The sequence below is a fragment of the Desmodus rotundus genome, chromosome 11 (assembly GCF_022682495.2).
Source record: "Desmodus rotundus isolate HL8 chromosome 11, HLdesRot8A.1, whole genome shotgun sequence".
NCBI lineage: Eukaryota > Metazoa > Chordata > Mammalia > Chiroptera > Phyllostomidae > Desmodus > Desmodus rotundus.
In genome coordinates this window covers 78600390-78615389 of record NC_071397.1, presented here as the reverse complement: position 1 = coordinate 78615389, position 15000 = coordinate 78600390, and the positions used below count along the sequence as shown (strand labels likewise).

Sequence of the window (15000 nt, the reverse complement as noted above, 5' to 3'; positions counted from 1 at the left end):
AAATCATAAGGAAAGTCAACTTAGAGGCATAATATGGGAAAAGAGTTCGTATCGTTTGCTGTTCAAATGTTTCCTGTGCTCCATGGTACGAAATGGCATGGCCAGACAGAAACGGAAAGCAGAAGTTGAGGTTTTAGAGTACTGTACCAATTACGAACATAGCCAGGACTGGGCTCCGTTCCTAAAAGTGTGTCAGGTCAAATAGGATGTTACACGGAGAGCCTCAGACCGCGAGCAGTTTCCCTATCCCTCATCTCCTAGTAACCACTCAGTAAAACAAAGATTATTTGAAGTTCTCTATCCTTTTGATAAAATCGCCGATCCTTTGATGCCTGAGCTCTGTTGTCAGCATGGGCTCAGAGGGGCAGAGATCCATTTCCTAAGGTGTAGAGTTCATAGGAGGCTTCTTCTGCTATTTGACATATCATCCTACATCTTCCTAGAAACCTGGAGTCTTACCCAATTACAAAATTTTCAAAGAGCAGTTAGTTTTCAGCACAATGTAGGGGGATATGGAGTGGATAAAGGATTTGGAGTTGAAAATACTGGATTTAATTCATCATCAGTTCAATTCAGCACTGTAAAAACATAACAAAACTAATGCTCCCAATGCTTACTTTGATTAAAGTGCATTCTTTGGTTTAGTAAAATTGTATATAATACTCATTCTTTCCAGAAAACATAAAATCTTACAGAACTGTCTAGAAACCTGCTTCAAATCAAGGTTCAGCTAGCTGTTACCAGGTTTAATGAGGTACCCACTGATAAAATGTACTTACTTCGCTGCTGACTGGTCCATAGGCATGACCTGAAGAATCTGGTTCTTCTAAATACAGAGTGTAAAAGTGTGGTCTAAATCAAACAGTATCAAAATGTAATATTTTATGAACACATTATAAAACAGAATGGAAAGAATAATTCAACAAGCCATAGTGAACAAAAATTATACAACACCGGGGTAACATTTCTAAACTTTTTGAGGAAATAACTTACAGGTTTCAAATTCTTCAAAATGTGACTGTAATAGCTCACTAAAGAGTTCGTTTGGACATAAAACCTCAGAGCCAATACCAAAGTTTTCTTGTAGCCTATTTCAAAACATTGCGTAACTTCTATAAAACAAAGGAGAAGACACAACACATACCTTTCGTCCTTGGGAAGCTGTAGCCATTTAAGAACAGCTAAAATTCTCTCTTCAAACGGCACTGAACTAAAGTTAAGAATAAACAAAATGAAACAAATCTGTGACAACTCCTTAGGTTTAAAATATAACATTTTTTCTTTAAAAAATTGCATTAAGAAAAACTAAAATAATCTAATGCATCAATTGTGTGTCTGAAGCCACAGAAGAGTTTTATTTGGAAACTTAAATTCGTTTTCCCAACAAAGGAACAAAAGGTAGGTTTTGCACATGTGAAAGTTGTCCTTGGGCTTCAGAGTTTGCTTGTTGTACTCCACCTGAGGCTGTTTTTCCAGTACCTGAGAAGAGTAATTGCTACCATGAGAAAAACCCATGTGTCAACACGCTCTTCACAGGGCACCGCAGGGAGAACCCACTCATTGAAGACTCAGTAAAGGTGAGAAGTAGGCGACATTTCCTCAGCAGAATTCATTACACCTTCCTCTGGGCACAGGATTTGGTTTAAACTCCATCAGAGTGTGCCTGCCCAACGCCAAGTACAATTAGTTGTGTTCTCGGTCAGACTGTGAGAAGCCAGAGAATACTATCACTGATCTTTGGAGCCTCCAGGCCTACTATAAGGCATGGCAATTAAATCTCAATTACCATCCATGGAATGAAAATGAAGGCAATTAGTAGGGTGGGGAGAGGCACTGGGCTGTGCTCAAGTGAACCAGTAGCATAATAAGGTCACCAAAGAAAATCATGACGCATTTCTTGTCTAGAATTTATTTTCTATTGTATTGATTTTGTGACAGAAATTTCCTGTGTAAAATAAACAAAATTATCTTCGTAGTCTCCGTAAATTACCCAAAGGGAGCCTTCCCCCCAAAAAAAGGTTGTTCTGTTCTTTTCTCAGTACATCATAGATTTTGACTATCACAGGGAGGTTATTCTAATCAGTTTCTCACACTAGATGGCATATTTACTGAAGTAATTTGGAAATACAAATCCAGAGGTGCCATCAATATCTTCTTTTAGATAATATTTCCAGCGGCGTCATTCCCACCTGTGTCCTCTTTAATACTTTCACCTTCCTGTCCTAGCTCTTCTTCCCCCTGGAGTGAAAATGGGCCATGCCTCCACTCTGAGGCCACTGCTTTCCCCCTGACTTCATTTTCCATTCCTGCCCAAAGATCTGGGTGCACACCCAACAGGATACCAATGCCTTCTAGAAAAGCTCTAGAAAAATAACTCATTTTACTATACCATCCACCTTAAACTCTTTGAAATGGAGTCCTTACATTGATAGTTCTCACTTTTCAGCCAACATAGACTCAACGTATTTCAGACGTGAAAAGAAGGAGGTGCTGAGATGAAAATAATCTGTCCTATGGGTGCTGGAAAAAGTTCATCTACACATACCCATTATATATTTTATAGATGTCTGGGAGAATTCCTTTAAGTTCCACATCTGAGCCTGGCCAAAAATATGTGCCAGTCTTCAGGCCTTGGTACCTAGCTGTGAGCCAAATCTGAAAAAGGTAACAAAGGGAAGTTAGAAAACTATGCAAATGTTCATCTCTCAGGAAAGTATATGTTCATGCAACACCAATGCATGCTTCTCAAGTGCTAGGAAACCTTTAACGTTAATAAGATACAGCAGTAGTATTAAATAATAATCATATAGTATGACTCTGAACAGCAGCAAAAATAAAGTGAATGATTAGAGATTATTTTAATCTAAAAAATATGGACATAAATCAGTTGGCAACTACTGCATTTTTTTGAGCTATCCATCTACTTAATAGGTTCCCCATGAAAAAAGAAAAATTCACAAACATACATGTCCAATTGATATTTGAACTTATATAGCTAACATTTATTAAGCATTTTTTATTGAAATTACAACTCTAAATAGTAGTCTTATAAGCATCCTACAGTATTAATTTAAGTAATCCTCAAATAAGCCTATGAGGTACTAACAGTATTGCCCACAGCAGAGAGATGACAAAACTAAGGCACAGAAAAAGAGTTTGCCCAAAGTCACAGAGCCTTAAATGTCAGAGCTAAAATATGAATTTATAACCTGTAAATTAAACATCATGCTCTTTTTTTCCTTCTAAAAGGATTAAGACTACCCAAACAGATCCTACAGAATTATGGTTATAATTTAAAAAATAAAAAAGATACATCTAAATCACAGAATCTTCTAAATTAGCTTATGCAGAAGAAGTCAAAGTTTGCCTCCTTCAGAAACAACTACCTTTGTGTAGATCAAAATAGTACCTTCCATTCACCTACTGCCATACGCTACTAGTGCAAGAAGGTAGAATCCAGTAGAAAGAAAAATGGTCCAGAATAACCCAAGGCCAGTTTTCAAATAAACGACTACTCTCGTTATACACAAACTGCCTTTAGGATTGTCGGCATTCATCTCCATTTACAAAAGGATGGCCACAAACACAGCACATGAAGTAGGTTAATAAGAGTGCCAGGGAATCTGGTATTTTACTGTGATTGAAATAGATGAGAATAATAAAAGAAACTCTTTTAGTAGCTAAAACAGACACACAACTTACTGGTTCTCCTTTGTACCACTCAGGATTAAATTTCTCTTTACTTTTAAGTGCAAAGGAAGCATTCATGTTTGGATCATACATTTTATTGTCGATTATGCCATGGGATTCTGGATAAAGACCCTAAAAATATAAAATACGGGTTTTATGCAAGTTTTAAGTGTTTTCATGTTAAAATCACAACAATTTCATCAAAGAGAAACAGGTTACTGAATCTACAGAAAACTTAACACAGTTTAGGGAGGGAAAAACAAAACAATGGGTATTGTCAAACACACAATGAACCACTCAAAATTTTATGTAGTATTTGTGTTTTAAATTATGTATAGGAGATAATAGGATAGCAATGCTGCGGATGAAGGTCTATGTAAGTAGGCAGCCCCCCAAATTCCAAGAAAAGGACTCTTTTTTGCATTGCTGAGGGAAGTATTTCTGCAGAACATACTTTTTTTGGATGGATCCAAGAATGGCTTTTATCAATCAATATAAGCTAAATTATTAATTTTCTGGCTTCAAGGCCAAATGAATGCCACTTTTATTTTTCTGGATTCAGATTAAATCTGGAAACTTTGCAACAAAAACAGGGCTGTAATCCTATCCAGAGTGAGGCAGAGTGACTTGCTCAAACTCACACATCAACACGACTGGAAAGACAAGTTGAGAACACAGGAGTGTGATCGTTTGGGGCTCAAATAACGTAGGCCTTTTAAACCAGTAAGAAAAAACAGAATATAAAAATGATAGATCTTAAAACTAAAAGGAAACCAAGAATACATTTATCGAGGTCATTAGTCACCTCCTTGCACAGATGAGAAAATTGAGACTCAGAAGGTCAAGTGACTTTCCAAGGCCAAGCTAGTTAGAAGCACAGCGAAGCCCAGAATCTAGGTTTCTTGGCTTAACTACACATTGGGAAAGAAGTTACTTTTTTCCTGATCTGATATCTAATTAATCTCTCAAACAATTCTACATTTACATCTCTCTTCTGTGAACATGAAAAAGTTGAAATGCGGAGCTTACTGTGACAATGCTGTAGTGATTGGGGAAGGTTTTTGTTGGGTATACTGGTCTCATGCTTTTAGCATACGCTCCACAGTTCTCTACAAAGGAAAAATAGTAAAGATTGTTGTTAAATGCAACTGGCTATCTGTTTACCTCATTTAGCTTTGCTGACACAGCAGTCTAAATCACATGAAAAATACAGGAGGAGTTTGGAATCACAAAAATTCAGGGGGATTATAAAGCAAAATTTTGAATTCAAATTCAATGTTAATATTAAGAGTTACTTTTTCTCTTTGTCAGAAACAGTAAACAAAATAATTAAGCCAATGAAGTAATTACCCCATACTAAACAATAATATTAAGTTCCAGATAAACCAGTTGTAACAATGACGCTTGCTAGATCTCCATTACTATTTAGTGGTCACAGACTCAAATTGCAAGACAGTACAAAGCGCAAAACAAAACAGCAACCACAAAAATGAAACTAACAGCTAAATCTGTAAAATTAAAACGGAGGGTGAAGCAGTGGCTGGGGTGAGGGTCCGGACCCACAGATTCAGAGCTAGCTAACTGGACAGGCTCAACGCTGCGGAAAGAGGCACACTCTGGCTTCACGTCGGAGACAGTGCAGAAGGCACACTGTTCCTGATTCAGCCCTGGGGTCACGCTCTCGTCTCCTATGTCTGCTCCTGAGGAAGGAACGTGTAACTAAAGATTTCTGGATTTTAATACCTCATTGCCTGAAAATGCTCCTTAGGTTGGTATGTGTTCCTCTCACGGCCTTTCAAACAGTTCATAATCACAGATCACATTCCCCAATTATCCAAAGCCAGGACTTGGGCTAATTGTGTAGTGGCTTCCTTTAAACGTCATATATGGACACCTACAGCCACTTAATTGTGAACTCAGGATGCCACGTCTGGTACCATCGGGACAAACTTTCCTCCTAATGGTGACAATGGGCCTGGCGAACGAGGACAGAGCCTTCCTTCCCTGCTTATATCAGCTCTTTACTAGAGAGTTTTTGTGTCAAATGACCATTTACAAAAACCATTTTCTTCCAGGTAAAAATTTAAAACTCAAACTTTTAGAAGCTTTCCAAAATGATTTTGGCTTGTCACAAGATAAGCACAATAAATGTACATATGTATTTACTGGAAGTAATTTTAATATTTAAACCAATTTCAGATATTCAAGTCCAGCCAGAACACTAAGTTAGTTGTAATTACTTACTTCTAGTTCAATCAGTATTAAGTGTAGCTATTTAAATACTGCTAACTGAGCAGAGTTCTACAGTTTATATCCCTATATGCAAATTTTGTTTCTTTTTCAATAAGAACAATGATACAAGTGATACCCATACTGCTGGTGGATAGTGTGATTTACATTAATACTGAGAAAAGACCATTCTATTGCATTAGTGATTTATAGAATAATCATTCAATTAAGGCCTTGATTGAGACAAAGAAATTGGAAGGATGCTACAAGATATTACAGGATAACTAGCAGGCAAATATTCTATGGCTACATGACTAGTATCATATCAGAAATACCTTCTGTTTTGAAATTCTATTTAAGATGTAATACTAAATAAATAAAGAAATGGTTTTTCCATCAAAAAAGGAAATTCTAAGAAAAATTTATATATATATAAATATATATGAAAATACGTACACATATATTAGCTAAGGGATAAAAAATTCTAAGATAACTCTATAATCTTAGAAGAATTTAAAAGGCAGCTTTAGAGTAATTACAATATTAAAGACTAGTTCCTTATCATCAGGTTCAGTCACTTTCTATTAGAGTTTAGTAAAATAGTCAAGTTCAGCCAGTACTTTTCCAAAGAAGATTACTGCATCCCTAGTCTATCGCACTGCAATTGTGATACTCCAAGCGTAAACTTTGAAGCTACTCACTTAGTTTGCTAATAACAGGAAGAAGTCCACCCCAAGTGTGTAAATATTCTGCCCTGAAACCATCCAAAGAAAATAAGAGGGTCGGAGGCGTTTCAAACCTGGGCAATAAGGGAAAGAAAAAAATGAAAAAACATGTTTAAAGAAAGAAGACACACATCCAGTGAAGAGTTTCTCCCTCCTTGGCACAGACCCAGTGAAGACTTTCCACTGAGGTCAGTATGTAATCTAGACTAAACTAACAACTTCAGCAAGCTCCCTCATAAAGGACATTTTATAAGCATTTATTTTCATATACAAGGTGCTTTCGTTATTTTATCATGTATCCATATATCATCAAATAGTATTTATTAAGCCCTCATACTATTGAGTTACCCTACAGAGAATATCACTCATGGTTTCTTCTATTCCATAAGCTGACCAAATGGTACTAAAAAGTAATATTTTCCCATTATGAAGGAGGAGAAATGCTAACACACAGTATTTTCTAAATTACATTTTTGTTTCTATTAATGTTTTTCCTGAACAACCACTTTTTGATACTGCCTCTACTTGAATCTACTAGATGTCGCATAAATTATATACTGTATTAAGTGTTTGAGTTTAATACATTTAAAAGATTAATATTTAACAGAGAAGTTTAAGAGGTATTTACTGCATTTAAATATATAAACAATAAAGAAATGATCCAACGCTACAAATGAACAATGATAGTGTGCGCACCTGCGTACACACAGTTAATGTGTGTGGTGTGGAAATCTAAACAGGGAGGCAAAAAAGAAAAAAAAAATACATGCAATGCTATGCTCAGCCAAAGAAATAACTATAGGCAACTGTCGATGGCCTCACCAAGAGAGCCACAGTAATGTTGCGATTCTAGTAGTATCGTAGATGGTGGGAGAGTTGTATACCACTGAATAACCACGAGAACTTTCCACGGACAATTCACTCAGTAATTCAAAATGTGAGAGCCAATGTTTACCTTGCCTTGCTTATTTCAACTCTGTCTCCTTCCCAGCTTACTCTTATATACAAACACAAACAGAAAAGGGAGAAAACGTGTATAGAATTTATGTTTGTTTGTACAGAGCTCTGTCAGGTGACTCTGCAGAACCAGCTGCACATGGTCTCAATGGCCCATCTCTGTGTTAAGTTATTTATACTCAATCAACAGAAAACAGAAAAACTACTGGACCACCAGGTAAATATACTGGCATAAGTTCTAGTACAATAAAATGTATTTTAAAGTACGTTCTTCTTGGAAAGAAAGAGGTTACATTTTCTACTAAAAAGTCAACATTAAAACTGAAAAATAGTAATCAACGTTTGGAAAGAAAAGAAAAATTCAAATTCACTAAGTTTAAAATTTCCAATATGCTTTGCATTTCAAGGCAGCTTAGGATTCATGAGAAGTGTACTTTGAAAAAAAGCCTCTTTTTTTGGCATGTTTTCATTTGAGTTTAGTTCTTTTCTATTGCTGTTACTATTATTTTAAACAACAAAAATATATTCTCCTATCCAAAAGAAAACAATTTTTATTTTTTAAAGCAAAAATACATTATATACATAAATAAAATAAGGTAAAATACAGATATAAAATTTTTAATAGTTTGGAAAAGTCATCATTTTAAATAAGTAAAAATATATTTTTTAAGATGAGTAATTCAAATTACATCTCTTAAGATGAGTAATTCAAATGCAAATCCGCATGAGGTAGATCTCAAGTGGAGAAAAGCTAAATGTACCTAACACCTTTTATAAAACTTCTGCCATATGAATTCCACAAAAACTTTTTTGATGGACTTGTATACATAAAGTTCTGTGCAAAATACTTGAAAGACAAAGAGAACAAATATGAACCGTAAACATTATATAGCATCCTCTCACAGATGCATTGCTTATCCTCCATATTTACAAATGTACCAAAATGCAAAAAATGAAGAGAAGCTGTAATGTGAGACAAGTTCAACTCTCAAAACCCCGAAGGAAAGAAAAGGGCCTTCCTCTAAGAGGGGAGATACACACACTTCCACCCGACACTCATGAATACTAAAGACTGCATACCCATCGCCTCTCTCTTTTCCACTGCTTTCCAGATTGGGGGATCGCACATCGCCAGTGCGAAATATGAGGCCTAACTACAAATCACGTTGAATGAACCAACAAATAATTATTATTATTACCTTTTCAAGTAGGAAAGAAAATATTGGCATTTCTAAAAAAGGAAAAATCCGTATCTCAGAATATCGTCTTACCCTGCTGGGCACTGCGGCTCATTAATGCTCTCACAGGATTCTTCTACCCAACTTTTCTCACCTAAGTATTTTAAAGAAATAAAACACATGAACACATTTGATAATAACAACAACTGCGATGCTTGTGAGACACATTAGGACAGATTCCAAAACCAAAATGTGTTAACATTTGATTTGGGGGAAATATAAGAAAAAGAGGGAGGTACTCGGTTTCAAAATAAAAATCTGTTCCCAAAGAGTGAGTTGATACCAGGAAGAAAAGAGCAAATGTGTGATTGCAGGACTAAACACAACATTGTCTTTGCGAGACCATGAAGGCATCTCTTCCATTTTCACTTTTTACTAAATGCATCGAGGTGACCATGGCTCATAGGTTTCGGGCGCACATTTCTATGACACATGATGTATACTGCACTGTGTGCCCGCCGCCCAAAGTCCAGTCATATTCATTCCATCAGCACATAACTGACCCCCTTTCCCCTTCCCAAATCACTCTATTTTCAATCAAAATTTACAACTCTCCTCCTACCCACCCAACACAAACTTCTAGGCAAGGCATCCAATACTACAAAGGCATGTGCTACCCTATAATCTATTGCAGTAATTTCACATCCACTCTCTCATGCATGGTAGACACTGTTTTAAAATATAAAAGTGTGAGATGGTGTCTATTTGCTAAGAACTCATAATCTAACTATGGAGAGAAAGCAAACACATGAGACTCCAGTAACTGACAAGAGAGAATATGCAATTAAGTTTGAAATGAGTGACACAGGTAATATGTGAGAGAATAGGTCAGAAACGAAGGAGACAGGATGGATGCTCCTCCCTCTGTGTCTTAACATAAGCTTCCTTTTAATGATCTAAAATACCACCTACTGAAATCTAAGAACCTAATTTTTTTTTAAAAAAGAAAATGTAATCTTAATACTATGCCTTAGGAAGTTGAGTTTTCAATATTTTCCCACTGTATATTTCACAAAATAAACAGGTTATCCTAAATGCCTAAATTATTTCTGGTAAGAATTTAGGCAATGGGCCTGGCCATGGGCTTGGTTGGTTGGAGTGTGGTCTTGTACACGAAAAGGTCTGCGGGTTCGATACCCGGTTAGGGCACATCCCTAGGTTGCATGTTTGATCCCTGGTTGGGGCAACTGTGAAAGGCAACCAATCGAAGTTTCTCTCTCACACTGGTGTTTCTCTCTCTCTCTCTCCCTTCTTCTCTCTCTAAAATCAATGAACATAACCGCAGGTGAGAATTTTTGAAAAAAGAATTTAGGCAATGTATAGTCACTTTTTCCCCAGGCATGATGACCCATTTGATGCAATGATATATTCTTGCTGAACTTTTTTTTAATTTGAGGAAGTGGTCACTTCCCTTCCTGAGATCCTCTGACCCAGCCAGCTCTGTGCTGAGATGCCCAACAATCTTTAATCGCTACCTGACCACACTTTTAGGAAATAAGGAGACAGGACCCTGTGGAAAAGTCCCATGTTCATTTGAAACAAGTCCCCTGATTCCTAAGAGAGGCAGATGCCACCATAAAGGACAAATTTACTTTTTATTCAGTGAGGCGTAGAGATATTGCTCATTCTTGGAGCACAGTCCCTGAAATCCATGAGCCAGCGCTCTCACCAACGTCTCAGAGTCTTCTGACCACACTCATATTTACGGAGCTATGCCAGGCTATAGCACACCCAACAGTAAACCTATAATTTAAGCTCCTCCTATTACTCCTGTCATAAATTCCACATCGAAGTTGTTGCTATTTTTCACTGAATTCATGGGAGTGGCATGGAAGACTTTATCCTCATTTTTTATGGGGAAACCTGGAACACAGGAGTCGGCCAGGATGACCTTTCCAAAACACAGCATTAAATATATAGCTAATGCCAAAATAACATGAGGGGGTGGCAGCAGATGAATGAGTGACTATAAATAAAACAAGATTGGCCATGTGCAGAAAAGAATTCTTAAGCTGGGAATGGGTACACTGTTCATTACACACTCCCCGTTTACTCATATATATGCTCAAAATGTTCTTGAACAAAATGTTTAAAAATATTTTTTTCAGCTAATATAGTTGGTCAATAAATATGATTCCTAATGTAAAAAAATAAAACCTATGCAAAACCCAGCTGAGACCGAGGAAGAGGTCAGGCTGCTGTCGAGCCTGGTGAGCACGTGGAAGGAAACCTGACCTTGACACACGGAGCTGTAGTTGATGCAGCAGTCACCATGGCCCCTGCAGTCGTCTGAACAGGAGCAGAGGCTTCTGGGCAACCTTTTCTCACCACACCTGAACTTGCTGCAAGTCCATATGCGTTCTAGAAATAAGTATCAACAAAAGCGTTATGGTCCAAATGTAACACATCCAGAGCAGACTCAGACCTGTGGTCTTCTGGAGCAAGACCCATAACAGACAACAAGCTACTCCCTACCTCTCAGTCACTTGTAGACTGGGCCATCACAACGGTCAACTACAACCGACAGACAGAAAACAGGCAGGCAGCAACTGTGATTATTTCACTACAACCGCAGAATCTCATCATTTAAAATGGGACAAACAATTCTTACTACACGATTCATATGAAGATCTTGGCTTTTTCTGCCAGCCATTTTCAGGGTTCTCAAACTTTCATCTAAACCTGGGTCACCCCCACTGAAATATTATTCCATGTCATGAAGAGAAGTTCGCAATCAGGCTGAGAGAAATCTCCATGTTCTGAAGGTTTTATTTTAAAGTTTAAGTGGACATCTAAGAACTCTTGCTTTAATAAGCCATAATGAAAATATTCACATATTTTCATGTGAACTTGGTTTAAATGCACATTAGACTGTGCAGGTTTTCAGCATACATCAAAAATGGGCACGGTTTTGCTATCCATACAATGTTTAATGGCAAGATATGTGAAATTTTTTCTCTAAGGGAATATGAAAGCCAAATTTTAAAAAATCTCAGATGAATTAGGTAAATCACAAAACTAAAGATGCAGAACCATCCAGTGACCTTGCATGAATGCCAGTAACCGCATTTTTTCCCTGCGCGTTTTTACCTGGTTCTATACACGTCTCCTGGTAATCTAGACAGCAGTTTCCAAGTTCGACGCAAGCAACATCACAGCGACAGTTCCCAAATGTTCTTTCGAAACAGCGACCTTTGCAACTTTTAACTGAAAATATTGAACAGTGAGTTAGAAGTTTCTAATCATTATAGAATCACAAAGCAAACATCAACTAATTCACCTAAGTTGAGGGTACAGATCAAATTCAAATACTGCTTCAGAAAACACAGATGGGAAAATAAAGTTACCTAAGAATCTTTCACAAATACACATGGAAACTGATACAAAGAGAAGGTAACATTATGTACAGTTTATGATTTTCTCTCTTGCCATAGAAAACAGAGAACTTTTTTCTTTTTTTTAATTTTTTTACTGTTGATCAAGTACAGCTGGGAAGAGAACTTTTTTCTTTCACGTATCACCAACGCTACTGGGTCTGATGGGACTTAAAGGCTTTGTGGTCCGGTAAAGAGGAGTCAGGGTGAGAGCTTGTGCTGAAGGTCGGCTTAAACAGCCATGGAGCTTTCTAAACTTTCAACATGTGTGAGACGATTTTTAGGGTGATTATCTATGAGCCTTTGAGAAAGAGAAAGAACACCTGACGTGCCGTACTCCCAGTCTCCGGGTGCAGAAGTGATGCGATTGCGCAGGACCCAGTCTCGGGGTGCAGAAGCGATGCGATTGTGCAAGACACACGCTGCAGGACCGCCCCCCCACCGTCACTGGAAACACCCCTTTCACCAGCAGACCCAGCCCGCTCCCTCCGGGGAGCTTTCCCAGACTCCCCAGTCTACCTCCACTTTCCTTCCTTAAGCTTTTACAAAATCTTATCCTTCCTCACAGCCACTTAATTCCATTTGTAACTACAGTATTTGATTAGGATCCCAGGCTCAGACTAGACTCAAACTTCCCGAGAACAAAGGCCACACCTAAATTCTGCCCGGTACAAATGTATCCCTTATACCCACAAGACACTTGACTATAAATTGGTACTAATAAGTTTCCATTAAATGGATAAATGGCAGATATGGAAGAAAAGACTTTTCATTAAAAACAATAATTTTACCTTGTAACTCTTTACTAAATATCTAGAAAAGCCTAGGATATTATTAGATTTCTAAAAAATCAGGTTGAGGAGGAAAAAATGGAAGTCTAACAAGAAAAAGGAATAATCCTAGCTCTTGACTTTAATGCCTTCTGAACCAACAAGGCCCTGCCACCGAATTAATTCTCGTGACACTGGGAGGCTAGGCAATTTTAAGGACATGAAACGGCAATAATAATTTTTAGAGTCAGAAGTACTTATTCTCCTGTCTCGGCGGGAGGGGGGGAGTTACTAGAATAATAGCTATTATTTTAAGCTCATTAATATGCACCAAGCAATTTTTAAAAATACCATACACACTATGTTGGGTTCAGATTAAAATTGCCGATTTTATGTGTGAACCTGAACTCAAGGGAAATTACTCCGTATCAAAACACTGTACCGGTAAACACTAAAGTCTGTAGCTTCTTAACTTTTGCTCTGAATACAGGCGTGCCTCGTCTTACGGCACTTCCCCTTTATCGTGCTTCACGGATGCTGCAGTGTTTACAAACTGAAGGCCAGCCCCTCAGCCAGCAGAAAGATTACGACCTGCTTTACTGCCGTGCGGGCTCTCGTGCAGCGGTCTGGAACCGACCCTGCACTGTCTCGGACGTGTGCCTGCAGATTGTTGACTCAATGCGTACAACTGCTACATTTCACTCATTTCAATAATAAATGAGAGCTTAGCAATCACTGAAAAAAAATTAAATGACTAATATTACAACTGCAGAATAGTTGAGTAGGAAAAGAATTTTCAAAATTGAATTCTCTAAGGAGACCATCAATCATTTTTACGAGGGGGAAAAACCTACCTCAAAGGCAAGATGACTACTACAATGTACTGTGATTCAGTTTTGTTATTTATAGCAATCCTATCAATACTGGATAATTTCTACACTTGCTATAAAAGAGAAACACATGTAGAAGCTTAAAAATGCCATGATTGCTTTGAAACCACCACTGCCCACAATTTTAAAAGCCTTAAGAGCAGGTGAAGATCAATCTCTGGTGGCCTAGGGATGCTGACTGGTCACCTAGTAACCTCTAGGGCTGCTTCACAACTAACTGCTTGGGGAAAATGAGTATCCCAGGAGTGCCTGGAGGAAGTCAGGGAACCTCTGGGAGCATGACACCAGAACCCGCTGGCTATGTCTGGTGGTTTGTTTCTTTGTTCTTAATTTATTTTCTGTTTTTCCAGGGTTTTTCTGTTTCTTTGGTTGGTGTATTGATCATATCCCCTCTTTGTTGTTTTGGGAGATAAGTATTGCAAGTAAATAAAATATTATATGGCTAAAATAAAAAAGCTTTAGATGGCTCAAACCAGCATCAAATATGCAATATTTATGGAGTAGCCATAGGATTAGCTCATCACACTCTGAAGGCTGAGTGTCATACACACACACACACACACACACACTGTACTAATTACCTTCTTTGGCACAGCTTGGTTTCAACCCAAATATACAACCGAGGATTGTTGTTAACACACAGACTGACAACACCTGTAGGGAGAAGAAGAGGAAATTATATAGCCTCAAGACCATTTTGTTTCTTCAAATGTTTTTTTCTTCAAATGTTTCTAAACTTGCTGGTGTTATCCTATTTCCTGATTGGGGTGCTGGTCACACAATTGTGCTCACTTTGCAAAAAGTCAAACTGCACACCTATTTTATGGACTTTTCTGTACGTATGTTAAGCTTCAACAAAAAGTCTACTTAAATGTTAGCAACAAATCTATGCATCCAAGGTTAACACTGTCAGAAAATTTCCACTTGGTGTAAATTAATCCAATTAGAGAACTTGTAATTATTAAGAGGGAAAAAGAGGAAAGTCCAGTTAGAGACTCAATTTCCTATTTGTTAATCCATAAAAGGCAATGTGAGTATCGGACGCTTGCTTTAACAGTTTGACTACACAAACCTACACCATATCCTCACATGCACTGTGGCAGCTTGTGGGGACCAGCACTGGACAG

At 37.7% G+C, this 15000-nt stretch overlaps 1 protein-coding gene across 2 annotated transcripts in view; it reads right to left on the bottom strand.

The window, feature by feature from the left end:
• The window catches only part of ENPP1 (ectonucleotide pyrophosphatase/phosphodiesterase 1), a 76876-nt gene that overhangs the window by 23075 nt on the left and 38801 nt on the right, over positions 1-15000 (bottom strand). Inside the window, exons 1-10 of one of the 2 annotated variants that reach the window (XM_053913763.1) lie at positions 14455-14584; positions 11930-12046; positions 11075-11200; positions 8873-8933; positions 6621-6718; positions 4720-4799; positions 3703-3822; positions 2546-2655; positions 1145-1210; positions 780-852 (exon numbers count right to left, since the gene is read on the bottom strand). The exons of the other annotated variant lie outside the window; for it this stretch is intronic. Coding sequence (XP_053769738.1) covers positions 780-852; positions 1145-1210; positions 2546-2655; positions 3703-3822; positions 4720-4799; positions 6621-6718; positions 8873-8933; positions 11075-11200; positions 11930-12046; positions 14455-14569 — 966 coding nt within the window. The 5' untranslated portion in view covers positions 14570-14584. Of the gene's footprint in view, positions 1-779; positions 853-1144; positions 1211-2545; positions 2656-3702; positions 3823-4719; positions 4800-6620; positions 6719-8872; positions 8934-11074; positions 11201-11929; positions 12047-14454; positions 14585-15000 lie in introns of those variants that run through there. 2 annotated transcript variants of the gene reach the window in all.